General features: G+C 41.6%; 1 protein-coding gene across 2 annotated transcripts; it reads left to right on the top strand.

Moving 5' to 3' along the window:
• Positions 1-379: 379 nt before the first annotated feature.
• LOC139632882 (TOG array regulator of axonemal microtubules protein 1) lies at positions 380-14,880 on the top strand. 2 transcript variants are annotated; one of them, XM_071498148.1, is made up of 24 exons: positions 380-702; positions 1,387-2,444; positions 4,288-4,354; positions 5,780-5,908; positions 6,078-6,341; positions 6,459-6,733; positions 6,944-7,167; positions 7,567-7,667; positions 7,751-7,915; positions 8,010-8,075; positions 8,399-8,565; positions 8,675-8,858; positions 9,202-9,438; positions 9,866-9,989; positions 10,251-10,356; positions 10,771-11,006; positions 11,155-11,313; positions 11,480-11,606; positions 11,699-11,814; positions 11,983-12,166; positions 13,149-13,368; positions 13,461-13,547; positions 13,650-13,905; positions 14,664-14,880. In XM_071498148.1, exons 1-23 carry the CDS (start codon positions 696-698, stop codon positions 13,901-13,903), a joined length of 4,557 nt encoding a protein of 1,518 aa, XP_071354249.1. In that variant the 5' UTR covers positions 380-695; the 3' UTR covers positions 13,904-13,905; positions 14,664-14,880. The 2 variants fall into 2 exon arrangements, with proteins under 2 accessions (XP_071354249.1, XP_071354250.1); XM_071498149.1 differs by having other exon boundaries at positions 1,272-2,444; positions 13,650-14,879.
• Positions 14,881-15,027: the final 147 nt, after the last annotated feature.

Below are 15,027 nucleotides of genomic sequence, written 5' to 3'. Positions count from 1 at the left end.
TCATATAATAAGTGTTATAATAGGTGTTACAAATGCCATATTATTTTATAAAACAAATCATAATGATATTTATAGTAAATGTGAAATCAGTTTGCATCCCACACAGATCCCACATCATGGATTCAGGATTGCATTATTCTAAGGCACTATATTGTTGTTTTGTTTGTTTGTTTGTTTTCTCTTAATAAAACTGTAGATGTGTGAATGGCTACTATATATATATATATATATATATATATATATATATATATATATATATATATTTGAAATCTAATGACTGAAGTATACAATGATTTTGTGTTGGTGATATGTGTGTAATATTCTCTCCTGTGAAGTGAGTCTCAGTCACTTTCCATCCCAGTCTACACTGCAGCTCTGTGATGATGATGCCGCCTGGAACTCGCGTCACCATGGAAGCGCTCAGTTTGCGACATGTATTCGCCATTTTGCTGCCTCGGTGTGTGTCTCTCCGTGTGTGTGTGTGTGTGTGTGTATGTGTGTGTGTGTGTGTGTGGGCTCCTCTCGATGTGAATACCTCTGAAGCTCCCAAACACTCAACACTCCATGTACCAGCTAAAACAACCAGTGGAAATGTCTGCATTAAGAGAACCGTAGCTCCCGCAGCATGACATGGACATTTGGACAGCGTAACATTAGATAGCCTCGTCGAGCGTCACCGAAGAGGACCAGGAGAAATGCGAGGTTTGTTTTCCTGCTGTTTTTCTAACTTTACTAGCCCAGTTCAGCCACTAACCATTAACACAAATAGCGGAGTAGCGGGTTAGCTTAGCATCGTTTAAGCAGCGTTGCAGTTAGCAAAGGTTCTACATAGCTAGCTAACTAATTAGGCTTCTTAACGGTAACGTGTAGTCACGGACTGATTGTAAGACCACTGAAGACATTACTTAATACCTAAGTAACTGACGAAGACTCCAGTCGACACACTTTATAGTATCGTGCGTTACAATGGCAGTGAATAACGTAACGTACTGCAGTAGAGGTTATCTCTTCAGTTCAGCTGATAACTACCGCGCCTCACAGCCACAAGTGGTTGTGTCTAAGCCCCCTTCAATCTACGTTGTTCACCGTGATCGATCATGATGTTGAGGAGCAATAACACACTACCATGTTATAACATGTTTATATACATTTTTACGGAGGCTGTCATCATGCATTTTGCTCCCCACTGCGTTCATGCCATTCTAAACAAATGGGGATTTAGTCACTCTTGGCCTCTCCTCTTGTTAATTTTCTCTGTTTTGCATTCACAGCTTGACAAATGGCAGAGTGGTTTTCCATCACCAACCACTCATGATGAAAGCACTAACTAAAGAGGAGGAATATTATTGTCCTCACAGGATTGTGTTTGCTTCTTTGGATTCTCAGATTTGACCGCCTCCATAAGACGATCAATAATGATACCAGGATTGATCTCCCAGGAGTTACATGAGCAACTTCTGGACCCAAAGAATTACCAGAATCGCACAAATGGCGTGGAAGAGCTCAAACACATCCTCTCAGAAATGGACATTAAGTCAGTCCCATCTGAGAGTATTGAGGACTTCATCAATTTTCTTCCCCAACTTCTGGATGACAGTAATTTTAAAGTGTTGTACAGCACCTTACAAGTTTTAAACTTACTCATTCAGAAGCTAGATACGAATACAGACAAATATTTAAAACAATTAGTCCTTGTGGCCCTCAAGGCCCTTGGGGACACTCGTACCATCACCAGAAATGAATACATGAATGTTTTTCGACAGCTGATGAAATCTGTTGCACCGCAACAAGTATTAGATCTTGTAATCTGCAACTTGAAACACAAAAATTCAAGGGTTCGGGAAGATGTCCTTAACATCATTATGGCAGCTATGCTCACTCATCCTCGGAAAGATTTCAACATCCCTAGGCTTTGCTTTGAGGTTGCACCATATCTGGCAGATAGCAAAAGGAAAGTACGCCATGCCGCCCTTGAGCTGTTTGCTGTTTTTGACCATTGCCTTGACACGGGGAAAAAGCAGCCTCTGATGAAAGCTGTGGACATGGTTGAACTCAATGAGGATGCAGAGGGTCTTATGGCAGCTGTACAGGCAAGACGAGCAAGACATGTCCTTCCAAAACTGTCCTCAGAGGGGATAGTGGAGTATGGTTTAGTGGTGCCTAAACCAGGACACCGCTCGTTGCAGTATGGTTCTGGAGCTGATCTGGACTGGGTGATGAATGGAGGGCGAATAAGCAGTGCCAGAAGCCATAGAACTGAGCCGGACTGTGACCGATTGTATGGCTATGGCAGCTTAGGCTCCCTCACCGATGACCTTCCACTTCAAAGGAGGATTGTCAGCGCGGGTAAAGGGAAAAACAAACTACCCTGGGAGATGTCGAGCTTCTCATCCACTGAGAATGACCAGCAATACTGTATGCCTAATGGAAAGTGCTCTGAACAGGTAGTGTTCTGTAAACTTGCCATAGTCTTACTTATCTCTTGTGATAATTAATCCAAGAGTTTTGCCTAATTTAGCTTTTACTAACTTTGATCATGATGGTTCTCTGTCAGGGTAAAACATGTAGCACAGAGGTATATTCAGGTATCCAGATAACAGAAGGACATTTTTGTCCTTTCAGTTGTCAGTGTTTGACACTAGTGAAGCAGCTATTGACTCAACAAGCAGTGTTCACCTTTTTTATTGAAGAGACTTCTAAAAATACTCTTTGAGATCCAAAGCAATTAGGGCTTAATCAGTCATTTGTTCACTGGCTGTACAAAGGTTTTAGGAGCACCAGAAGGTTTTTCATATTGACTCTGTAATTACTGAGCATCTCAGTGGCCAGGCAGTTACGTTGATTTGCCCCAATCAGTTAGGAAGTGCAGATGTTGCAAAGAGCATAAAAGGAGTATTTATGGGTGGTGAATTATCTGTTTCCTTCTTAGAAATTATTCATCTTAAAAAAATAGGGGGACTTCGCAATTTCTTCACTATCAGAATTTTGCCCTGTTGTTTGAAGAAGCTGAGTCACACCCAAAGGCACCAGTCCAGGGAGACTAAATATATCTTTGAGATGGCACTTTCCTCAGAGACAGTTTGGGGAAGAATAACTAAATATAGTTATATCTTCCATGATGCTTTATGGATAGAGTGCAGCAGAGAGAAGGACAGTATATCTTCCACATCTTATTATACAGTGCTGTGGTGTTCTCTTCAACCACATCTCACTGTACACACACACACATACACACACACACACACATTTCCTTATATGCTTGGTAAGAGCTTTTAGAAATTAATGAGTATCTGTTGACAGGGTAACAATAGGCTAAATTGTATCCCTGAATATGTGGCTCTACATACATACATACATACATACATACAGACATACCGAGAGGGATACGGTGAGAGGAATTGACAGGTAAACTCCAGGATCACTGATGCTATTTCTGAAATACAGTAGGTGACTCATTTCCCTGCACAATAACATTGTCGCTGCAAAGATTAGCGTCTGCTGTCTTGAAAATAAGCCTTGTGACCATCAGGGCCATCCTTGTGGGGCCACTTGTGGAACAGGTACTGCATCACATTATATCAGCATACAAACTAGAATGATTTGTTTAACATAAGCTACTATCAGCTCTGTTCTAAAAATACCCATTGGTTGTGATGAGTGGCTGTGTTTCATGAGGTATTAATTGACCATATTTGTTCTGGAAACTATCATCCAGCTTAGAGCTTCAATTTGAAAAACCTTCTGTTTACAGCAGTGTCTGTTTCCCAGCAACCTCATTACCACACAGCACACTTACTGAAGGGGGCGTCAAACATAATTGGAAATATCACAGGGTTATGCTTGTAAAACATGGCTTATTTACTGCTCTAGTGTTGATTGCAATCACACCAAGTGCTCTCTGCACTGAGTGTTGATGAGATCAGATTGTAAGCAGTGAGGCTAACCTCAGCAACACACTCTCTCAGAGGCTGGGATACATGCACCGGTGCGAAAATCTGTCCTAACCCTCTCTCTGTTTCATCTGTTTATCCTTGACCAATGTGTCACAGTTGCATGGTGACAGTAAAACTTTAATGAGAACAGCATCATATACATGGAGTTCAGATCCACCCAAAGGCCAGTGTCTCTTTTCTGAGCTGGCCATATATCTGCTACATTCCTTTGTTCAGGCCCAGTGGATGGAATTACACTGGTTCTTGTTATGTTTAAGGGCTGTTGTAGGTTAGTTATTTGAACTTCATCCTCTCTTGTTGCTATTAACAGAAATACTTTTCTGCGAATTCATAGGTGGCCAGTGAGGATTTCTTTCCCCTGTCCAGGAAGCTGAGTCCAGAGACCTACATACCCAGTTTTAGTAAGTGCAAATATTTCCTTATCACAGCATGACATTGGCATTATTTCCATATGAAATGACAAGTACTGTTGAATGGTTGTCATGGTCAACGTTGCTGAACTCAAATTAGAGCAGCTTTAAATTGGATTAGCATGCTGAGTCAGTGGAGTCACCAAGCCACATGTCACCAAAAGCCCTAAGATGAGCACAGTTGCAAGGCAGATAAGTGTCATACCTGTCTCACAACATGCCAGAAGAGACCATTATGCTAACAGTTAAGTTATCTAATTATTGTTTTATATCTGTTAATGAGATTAAGAACATGGCTGAATAGTTTGCCTTTTTCTCAAGTATTTGTTTAGAGGCCTTAATTATTGTTCTGCAAAGCTATGTTGTAAAAATCTAATGTTGAAAAAAATCTGTAATTTTACTAGTGAACAAGATAAAATTGTCAAAAACATTTACCCGAATAAACAGATTCAGACCCTGAAACATGATGAAGATTGTGAGAGAGTTGTTCAGCCCAGAGAAAGAGAATGTAATAAATATTAGAGGACCATGAGTTCTTTTAGTATGCCAACTTCTACAGAGAATCTGGTCTCGCAAATGTGTGGCATTACTGCTGTTGTAGGCTTTTGCAGGTTTATAGCAGTTCTTCAGTGTGACCAAGTTAAAGATGACCTGCCAGCAGCTATCCCATTCTCACCTCACCTCAGTTTCAGCACAAGCAGTACAAAGAAGGAAAGGCATTTTTGACTACGTAATTATCCTTGAGAAAATGTCATGCTTTAGAAACGTTTCACAAAATATGTGTCACATCAGATTTAATATTGGCTAATATCTTCGTCACCCACTGGCTATTTGATTACACTGACTACATGAGCACAAAGGGATTACCTCAACTCCAGTGCTCCTACTTTATAATTTATGTAATCTGGACACATGCTAGTGCTAATCCTAAAATGAAGATTACAGTGTATGTGTGCCTAGAATATTTGAATGCAGTGTTGTTTTCCACACCCTATAAAAGTCAGTTGTGCGCCTTGCTAAATTTTTCCACTCTTGTGTAACATTACTACGTAAATGTCCAGTTTTTGTAGCTGCAGCTGTGTTTGATCCCCTCTTCATAGCCTCTGTGTGTCTGTGCTCACAGGCACGACCAGACTTTTTTAGCTTCAGGCTGCAAAGTTCGCCAGAAGCACTTAATACTCCAGTTTAATAAGCAATGTAATCGTCAATGTTATCTTCAGTCTTCAGTTGAGGTCTGTTTTTAATTTTTTATTATTTTGTAATTGTCATCTGAACTTAAGGATGGCTCGAGAAGAAAGAACTCAAGAGGAAGAACAGAATATTAAATAATTTATTAGATAAAGTTTAGAGAGTACAGAGAACTGACCACCAGAAGTGTTTTCAATGATTCTAAATGTCTTCCCCATGATACCACAGGTTCTGCAGAGCCACAGAAGCCACAATCTTGCAGAAGGAGGGATTCCCCTGCTCGTCTCAGGAGAAGTGGAAGCCTCAACCTAGACCCTGACATCTTTAAAAACACCAACCTTGCTGACCCTGATGTTGGTAAGAAGTCATTACCTTAAATTCATTTGCTGAAGTTACATGAAGAACCCCAGTGACAATAAAAAAGTGATTTAACCTTCAGCAAAACATGAACCATATCTCCACCTGGCTACCATTCATCACACCCAGTTTTTCATGATTCCTGACATGTGAATACCCTGTCTCACAGTGGCACCCAAGGGACGCATGTTACCAAGGAACCCCAGTGTTGAACGCACATTTTCCCTCCCCTCTAACCCCTCCACATCCGGCTCCTTCCTACTGCCCTCCTACCCACTGGCTACACTCCCAGGAGGCATGCTTACTCCAACACTGTCCCGTCGCCACAGAGACCCCTCCCTGTCTATGTCCAACACCTGGCCCAACAAGAGGGAGAACAGCCCTCACCAGTGTGACACCAGCCCCTGGAGAGACACAGCAGACACAGCAAAAGGTAATCTAGTAAAAAGTCATTTGTTGATGTGTATTTGATTTGCCTGCTGAATGTTAAAATGTTGTGGCCTCTATTTTGTATCATCATTTGTTCTTTCTGCTGTCCTACCCCCTCTAGGGGACCATCTCTCTAGCAGATGCTCTCCCAGGCCTCTTCGTGCCTCACTCGTGAGTTCTTCTTCCACTTCATCATTCCGCCGGGCTCTGAGCAGCACCAGGGCAACCCTCTCTATCTCGCCAGTAGTCCCTCCAGTAGAGCACACCCAGTCTCATAATGGCCTGAGGTCCAATGCTCCAGGCAGCCCTCAGAACCAACAGCTAGAAAAGAGCCTTCATCTGGACCCTGATAGCTTCAGTGAGGGGCAAGAAGAAGATCCTCTGGACGTGCAGGAGGTCAGCAAACTGTTTTTTTCTTAGAAAGATTTAGCTAGAAATTGTGGGACACTGCAAGTTCCAACATGCACCCTCCCCATGTGGGAGTTCTTAAATAACACTCCACTATTTTGGGTACAATACCGCATGATTAAAAGCATGAGAGCTCACAAAGTTTGGCTGCATTAAAAATATTCCTTTTTCTGGTCACATTTTGTGTACTGCTCACAGATGCTGAACTCTCTGCGCTCATTGCGCAACAGCGCTGCCAAGAAGAGGGCCAAAGCGAGCATTAGCAGTCCAGATCCAGACAGCCCAGACTCTGCTGTGAGGTTAGACCTGGGTCTGGACTCACCATCACACACCTCTCCGAAGCTTACCAGCTCAGCCAGTGAAAGTGGTCTGTCCAGTCTTGGGTCAGTCGCCAACTCCAGCTCCAGTGGCATCAAAACCAGGTAAAAAAACTCACAGTTTTCTGGGTTTTATCTTTCAACTAGTTTGCGTGGTCTGATGGATATTATGTCATCATTGTGTTTGTCTTTGTGTATGTCTTTGAGTAGATGCATACTTTAAATAGAATAACTTGAGATCAGGATATAAGCCTCATACTTCTACCATAGGTTTCTCCAGTTGACTAAATGATCTGATTTGATGTTGGTTCACCTTTTTGCAGTATGATACGACTTTACTTAGCTCAAGTTCTGCCTATTGTTTCATTTTTGGCACACTTGAACTTCTCACAGACCTGGTGACAAGTGGTAAACTGGTATTTCATCTGGTGTTGCATGACAATGTGATGAGCACTGCTGAGCAGTTTCACAGCACAATTTCTCACTTGTCACATCTGTCAACAGTCCTGGAAGCTCTGCCTCTTCAGGAATGAAACCTCGCATCGCAAGAATGCCGTCTGAAAAACGGAGGTCTTCTGTGTCCATGGACTTCAGCAGCCTTCAAGGTACAGAACGGATGAAGCAGTTTTGTCTACTTTGTTACAATGAGTTGTATCTTATTGACATCTTTGGATTTTGCTTTATCAAGGATTGTCTCAGAGAAGTGATCTGTCATCTGAGGTGGGGGTTGTTGGGCAGAGAGTCACTTACTCCAACGCAACAAGCAAAACTGAGGAGGAGACAACAGGACCCTCCCCTCCGTTGGTCAAACCCGCCATTCGCGAATCAGTCAGAGGTCTCAAGCCTGCCAAAGGTCAGCCAGTAGTGCCAGTGGATTCACCCAGTAATAATACTTTGAGTGCTTAGATAATTAAGTCAATTATTAAAACATCTGCTTTAATCTTTAGGATCACAGAGCCTCAGCAGCAGGAACTCACCAGGCACAGACATGCCTGACGGAGTCTTTGGAAGAGGTCAGTCTGTAAAAGGGATAAATCATCGTTCAGTTGTTGTTCAGTTTTGGTTTTGCATTCAGCTAGTGTTTTACAACAGACTCAAGGAAAAGATGTATTTTTTTTATCAAAGTCATTTTCAAAGAAACACTACAAAATATGGTTTTTATGATCCCCCTTTTTTTTAGTAAAGCTCTTGAATAAAAACATACTATTTCCATTATGTTCACAGTTAAATTGTTTTTTAAAATTAAGTATGTGTTATTACTGACTTATTAAGAAGTTCAGACTGTTGTGTCCAAGTTTCCGGTCATTCATTAAATCACCCCCCTCATGCATCTCAGGCATGTTTGGTACTGCAGTGTCCAGCCGTCCAGGAGTCGCCTTGTCACTTGAGCAGGATGATTTAGTGGCCAAACCCTCTGCTGATCCCTCAGCTGGCATCTACAGCCATGCTGTGCTTGGCAGTCACATAGACAGTGATGACAGCCCGCGTCCAGATGAGCTTAAGGTTAGTCACGCTTAGTCCAGTGGCAAATCATAGTACACCATAGAAAGTTTCCAGTTATCAAAATACAACCTAATGTTTTTTTGTTTTTTTTTACTGATATGATGTGCAGGAGAGGGTGGAGAATGCAAGGTTCAGCAGAGATAGGACGCGACCACAACGTCTGGATCAGCAAGAGGGGCAATCTGGTCAAGGGGACGTCACACGAGACAAGATTCGCCACCGTGTCAGACAGATGCTGTCTGATTCACCTACAGAGGACAAAGCAGACAGAGACAGAGCATTAATCATCAAAGGCAAGAGAAACCTCTGGAAAACCAACAATATGTATTTCTTCATTCTTCTGAGTTTATATAGCTCATTTAGCTTTTTCTGATTTTTACTGTTGGTTACAAATAAGCCTTTTCAAGACTTTCTTAGCTTCTCACCTAAATTACCATTCTGTCGATGTTTAAAAACACCTTACATTTATTGTATTGACTTTTTAAAATATTATATCAAGCTGTCTGTCCTTATATTACATAAGTTCAGTGTAAAAAGCCAGTTTGGAGAAGTGTTTTTCATGAAATAATGCAGCACAGAATATGATTTTAGTTGTTTGCAGCCAGAGACGTGAAGTGTTGATCTTCTGTGTTGTAGATCTGCAGCTAAATGGCAGCACAGTGACTTCAACCAAAGCAGACCATCTCTCTGACGAGTCCCCTCTCAGCCCCACCAGCCCTGTCAGCCCACCAGGACCACAAAGCCCCATCAAGTGCTTAACTCCACCCCACCAGCCAAGCCCCCCCACAGTGCCCCCTAACCCTAAAAACCTCTCACGGCTTAGGAGGGCTCCTAGCCTCAGCAGAACTCGACCTTCGCTGTCAAATAGCTCAGGTTGGTGGATCCAAAAACCCAACATTTCAGCTACATGCTGCACCAAGTGTCAGCCTCGGTCATCTGCTTTATAAACCAAGGAATGTCCCTGTGTATCTTTAATTTGTTGCTCTGTGTAATCTCTCAGTTGGTCTGACACTGGCTTGCAATTTAGCACTGTTCCACTGCATTATAAATAGATGAACCAGCACTTTAACAGGTCTTTGTTTATGGAAAATGCTGGTACATTAATTAGAAAGTCAGAGCCATTAGAGCATGGGTGAATAAGATGTTTGCTTTGGTTAATGTGCCACATTGCTGTGTTTTGACAATCTACTGTTAATGCACCGTCGCCCACACACACTGCTTGTTTTCAGGGGGATAGAGATGTAACATGAAACCAAATCTGTGTGTGTGTGTGTTGTGTGGTGTCTGATGGGCCATTTAGATGAGCTGTCCCCTGGCACTATGGGCCACAAGAAAAATCTCTCAGAGCCTCCGGAGCTGTGTCCATTTTCCAAACCCGACCTGGCACTGACACAGAGCTTCAACCTGCTGAGCTCTGAGGACTGGTGAGAAACACTTGATACATCATACAGACAACTCAAAACTCAAATCTAATTTAAAACTATCCTACTTTAAATTACTATCATCCTAAATATTCTGATATTTCTGTAACAAAATCTTAAAGCTTATAGGTTTATAGCTTTTTATATTGTCCAGCCACTTTCAACACACATCATATTTGACAGCAACCAATATCTTTAAATTTGGTGAAGAAAGTCACATCTAGACGAAATATGGCTGCCAACTGTGTCTTTTCTTTAATCCAGGGAAAAGAAGATTGAGGGTCTTATGTTCCTGCGCTCTCTGGCCCACTACCACTCAGACACACTCCAGGGCAAGCTTCATGATGTCTGTCTGTCTCTCATTCAAGAGGTAGCATAAGTTGTTGGATAACACTCCCGCATCATTTTAACTTGTTTTCAACATGCTGCTTTACACCATCTGAACTAGAACTGCCTCTGTATTAGATATTAAATGTTAATATCTTATTTTGCAGATCAATTTAATTTGTCAGTGTGTCAGTAATTATATAGTGTATGTATATATGTATATATGCAATGTCTCTTCCAGTGTCACTGTATAGGACAAAAATAGCCTTATCTTGAGTTGTGGTCAAGAGAATGCAAAAAAAAAAAAAAAAAAAAGGTCACACTTTTACCCTATATATATGTATGTGTATATATATATATATATACATACATACACTCTCCCAGGACTGCCTGGTGCTTTCATAAAACTCTTTTTGTCAGATATCTTTAATATCTCTCTCTCTCTCATCTTCCTCAGGTGAAGAACCTGCGGTCAGGTGTGTCCAGGGTTGCAGTGTGCACTCTGGGTGACCTGTACACCCACATGCAGAAAGCAATGGACCAGGAGCTGGAGAGAACAGTTAAAGCTTTACTGCAGAAAGCTGGGGAGAGTAATGCCTTCATTAGGCAGGATGTTGATGCAGCACTAGATTGCATGGTGCAGCACTGCACCCCCACTCGTAGCATCAGTGCTCTACTCACTGGAGGACTCAGGTTAGTATACATGCATACACACACGCTGAGTGAATTCTGCCAAACCTAAAAATTGGAATTCTTGTGGGTGCATTTGCTCTGTTTTAAACACCGAATGATAAAAAAAAAAAAAATTTGATTGCTGAATTGATTTCCCCTCTGCTTATAGTCACCTCAATGCAGTGGTGAGAAAATGCACTGCTCAGCATCTGGCCAATCTGGTAGAGAAGGTTGGTGCTGCCCGTCTTCTCTCTGGGGGTAAAGATCTCACTGACAGAATCTTACCTGCTGTCTCCAAGCTCGCACAAGACTCCTCACAGGAAGCCAGGTACGAGAGACTTCTTGTTTTGCTAAACACGTTTCACTTCAGTTTTTACAATTCACAAAAAAATGAGAAACATCTTTTGGTATAATGCAATACAGTATAACTGAAATAAGTACTAAAGAAAGAAAAATCAGTAGTGTCTGAGTTATTACAATGGTTCAACCCACAGGTTCTTTGGGCGTCGAATGCTGCTGTTCCTTTCATCCCATCCTGACTTTGACAAGATCCTGGAGAAATGTATCCCAACCAAAGACCTGCCAACTGTCAGAGACACTGTCTTCACTCTCAAGACAAAGGTGCAGTGTTCATTCCTCTATGTGTTTATAACATCAGTGTTTTTGCTAGAGGCCACACTGCCATCTTACCTGGAGACTGTGGGTTATTTTAGGGTCTTGGTGAGATGCCCCAAGACACCCAGTCAGCCCGGGGCAGACGCTCCCTCCCAGGCAGTGGCACAGTCAGGGCCTCATCTCTCACCAGGGAGCCTCTCAACCAGACCAACAGGTGGGTGTGAATATCACCACAGCGGAGGTGCCTGTAAACACTAAAGTCAGCCTTTCAGGCAGCTGCTTTCAGAAACTGCATAATACATAAGGAAAGTAAGTTATTCATACTAATTAACTCACAGGTTTACAAAGGTAAACCATTTGATGTATTTTGTGTCATCTGCAGGGAGTCCAACAGCCATTACAGCTGTAGATCTCAGACACAAAGTATTGCAGACAAGACTGAATACATCAAGCAGATCTCAGGTCTGCTGGGTTCAAAGGACTTCAGAGAGAGGATCAAAGGAATCGACCAGCTAGTGGCTGACTGCCAGCACAACCCCAACATGGTCATCAATAGTATATTCCCGGTTAGTACAAGCATTTTTGGCTGTCTGTGTATGTCCATGACTGAGTGAGTGATGGAGTTGAGTGGTCGGACTTCTGCCATTGGCCGCAAAGTTTCTATTATGTCATCAGGGGACATTGATGCACACCCGTTTTTCAACCACTATAATTCCTCAAATAGTGACCAGGGTTTATTTACCTCAACTGCAGAAGGTAACAGAACTTTACTTAAGGCAGGCCTTTATTTCTAATTCCCTCTGTATGATATGAGTTATTACTCATACCAGTATTTTAATGTGATGCCTCCTTCTGATCTGCCCTGTTTGCCCTGTTAAAGTTACTGCATTATGTGTTAATACAAACTCAACACTTCCTGTAGCCATTTCAAATAAAAAGCCCCCTCGCGTTTCAGTGGACAGAAATGTTTTGTATTAACAGAGCTTTTATTGCTGTGCTGATGAGCTGTAGTAAGCATATTGTCTCATTTCCAGTTGCTGGCATTTATGATTTTTTTGACCAGTGCACCAATGTGGCAGCCCTCTGGGATTTCTTCTGGTGCTCCTGATGGCCAGTGCGACTATGGAACAGTCTATTGTGCAAACAACAGTAAATTCAGAAATGGACTTTGACTGTCAGTGCTCCAGTGACAATAGGCTCTTAATTTTTATGTTGACATTTTTTGGCATGCGTGGCTAAATGATGCTATCCGTGGTACTAAAAGGGGATTTAATTCTGTCATGTTAACCATTTAACCTTTTGTTGTGTATGATTGCATCCCCCATGTCTCCACATGAAGGAAGGACAAGGCACATGGTCAGATTGGGAAAAAAATTTAGATTGTTTCTCACTTTGTCTTGTTTTCAATTTTATTTAATCATTTCTCTATAAAGTACTTTGTCATAGTTTTCAGCTACCACCATTCAATTCTGTTTCATCATGAAATCATCACCAAACTCTCTCTCTTTTACGTTTTTGTTCTCCTCTCTCCGGTTCCCCTTCTGTCAGGTGTTTGATGCCTTCAAGGCCAGACTGCAGGAGTCCAACAGCAAGGTCAACCTGTATGCCCTTGAGTCACTACAGAAAATCATCCACTTGATGAAGGACAACCTGTCCCAAGTGGTCAACATCCTGGTCCCAGCAATTGTGGACAATCACCTCAACTCCAAGAACAATGCCATCTACTCTGCTGCTATTGGAGCCATTAATGCACTTATCTTAAATCTTGGTACTCACTTCAAGCATTTTTGTAGTATAAGTAAAATTTGATGTCTGATTTGAAGAATTCTATTTAATATTATACTCTTCTTGCCATGATAGATAACATACTCCTTCTCCAGCCTTTCTGCACCAAGGCTCAGTTTTTAAGTGGCAAAGCAAAGGTGGATCTTATCGAAAAGGTTGCAGGTATGTCTGTCGTGGTTACTCTGAATGCTGTAATAAGTTTTGATCTCTGTTCTCTGATTTGTTTCTGACCAATTCATGTTTCTTCTCACTTTCTATTTCCAGATCTTGTGACAGAGCTGTACCCTCGCAAACCCCAGGTGGTGGAGCAGAAAGTGCTGCCCTTGCTGTGGCACCTCCTGGGCACCTCTACACATAGCGGCACCATTCATGGCCGGGGCGGAAGCGTTAGGGGTGCTACCGCCAACCTGTGCCAAGCCCTTTACGCCCAGATGGGGTCCAGCCTGAGCGAGTGTGCTGCCTCCCAGCCTGCCAATGTCCATAAAGGTTTAAATGAGTTCCTGAGGGCCTTATCCTAAAGGTAAAGCCGAATCCAAACACAACCAAATGTTGGAAGAGAAGAACATAAACACTGACCTTACTTGAAGACAGAGATGTTCTACATTTCTTACAGTGCCTGCACTTTTATATCAATAAAGAGAAAGTCCTTAAAAATTAGGAGCTCTTAATTCTTATCTCAGTGAGATGTCCTCTGGTACAGAAGCATGGACAATGTAACATACTGACATCAGGTTCTTACACATACTCAACCTGCTCTCTTTGCACTTTGAAAAGGTAGCTCATTATCATGATAGACGTCATGAGTTTTACATTATACTTATATATCCTATGATTGTCATTGCTTTTTTTCATAATCTAAACATGTACTGTAGACAAATCAGAGACACTATTGCAGAATGTAAGATTGAAATGCACAAAAAGAAGAGGAAGAAGACAGGGACCTGAAAGGTGTATATTTTTGCTGTTTCATCAAATGTAATGTGATATTTTTATGCTGGTCTTATGTAGTTGTTTTGAAAATTTGTGAATTGAGATTAACAAGAATAATACAAAATACTTTTGTACAGCTCAAATGTGTATTTGCACAGTATTAATCGTATGCTGTATGGTACAGTTTATAATTTATCTATTGTGTAATGGTTTAAAAGTCCTGTTAATGATGTGCTGAGTTGATACCGTCTGTTTTTTTTTTTTTTTTTTGCATGACCAAATTTTACTGGCAGGATCAAAAATGTTTCTATTTTTGTTAAGGAGATATATATGTACGCTAATGCCTAGATCACAGCTGGGTTCTAACTAATGCTCCTGGATGAGGACAGCGTGAAAGGAAAAGGAGTTCAGCTTTACTCCTGTGGTTGCCTGAGAAACAGTGAAGGCCCAGATCTGATTCTGTCTCAGTAATAGTGCCAGTCTTCGAGTAGCCTTTTAATTCAACTATTGTTAAATTATATCAAACTTGTTTGTGAACAAGATCAAAGACAGATTGATATATAAATAAAGTGTTTTATTTCTGTAAAACTAACTTTCATTTGTCTCATTTGATTTTAAAGGGAGAAGGGGTAGTGGGGAATTGACCACAGTTCGATTTTCCTGTTTCTCAAGAGGAAAGAAACTTAAATTCTGACCAAGACACACAATATCA

This window comes from Trachinotus anak, unplaced genomic scaffold (assembly GCF_046630095.1).
Source record: "Trachinotus anak isolate AG129_WGS33_773 ecotype Australia unplaced genomic scaffold, CSIRO_AGI_Tana_v1 ptg000015l, whole genome shotgun sequence".
NCBI lineage: Eukaryota > Metazoa > Chordata > Actinopteri > Carangiformes > Carangidae > Trachinotus > Trachinotus anak.
This window is presented reverse-complemented; position numbering and strand designations above follow the sequence as displayed.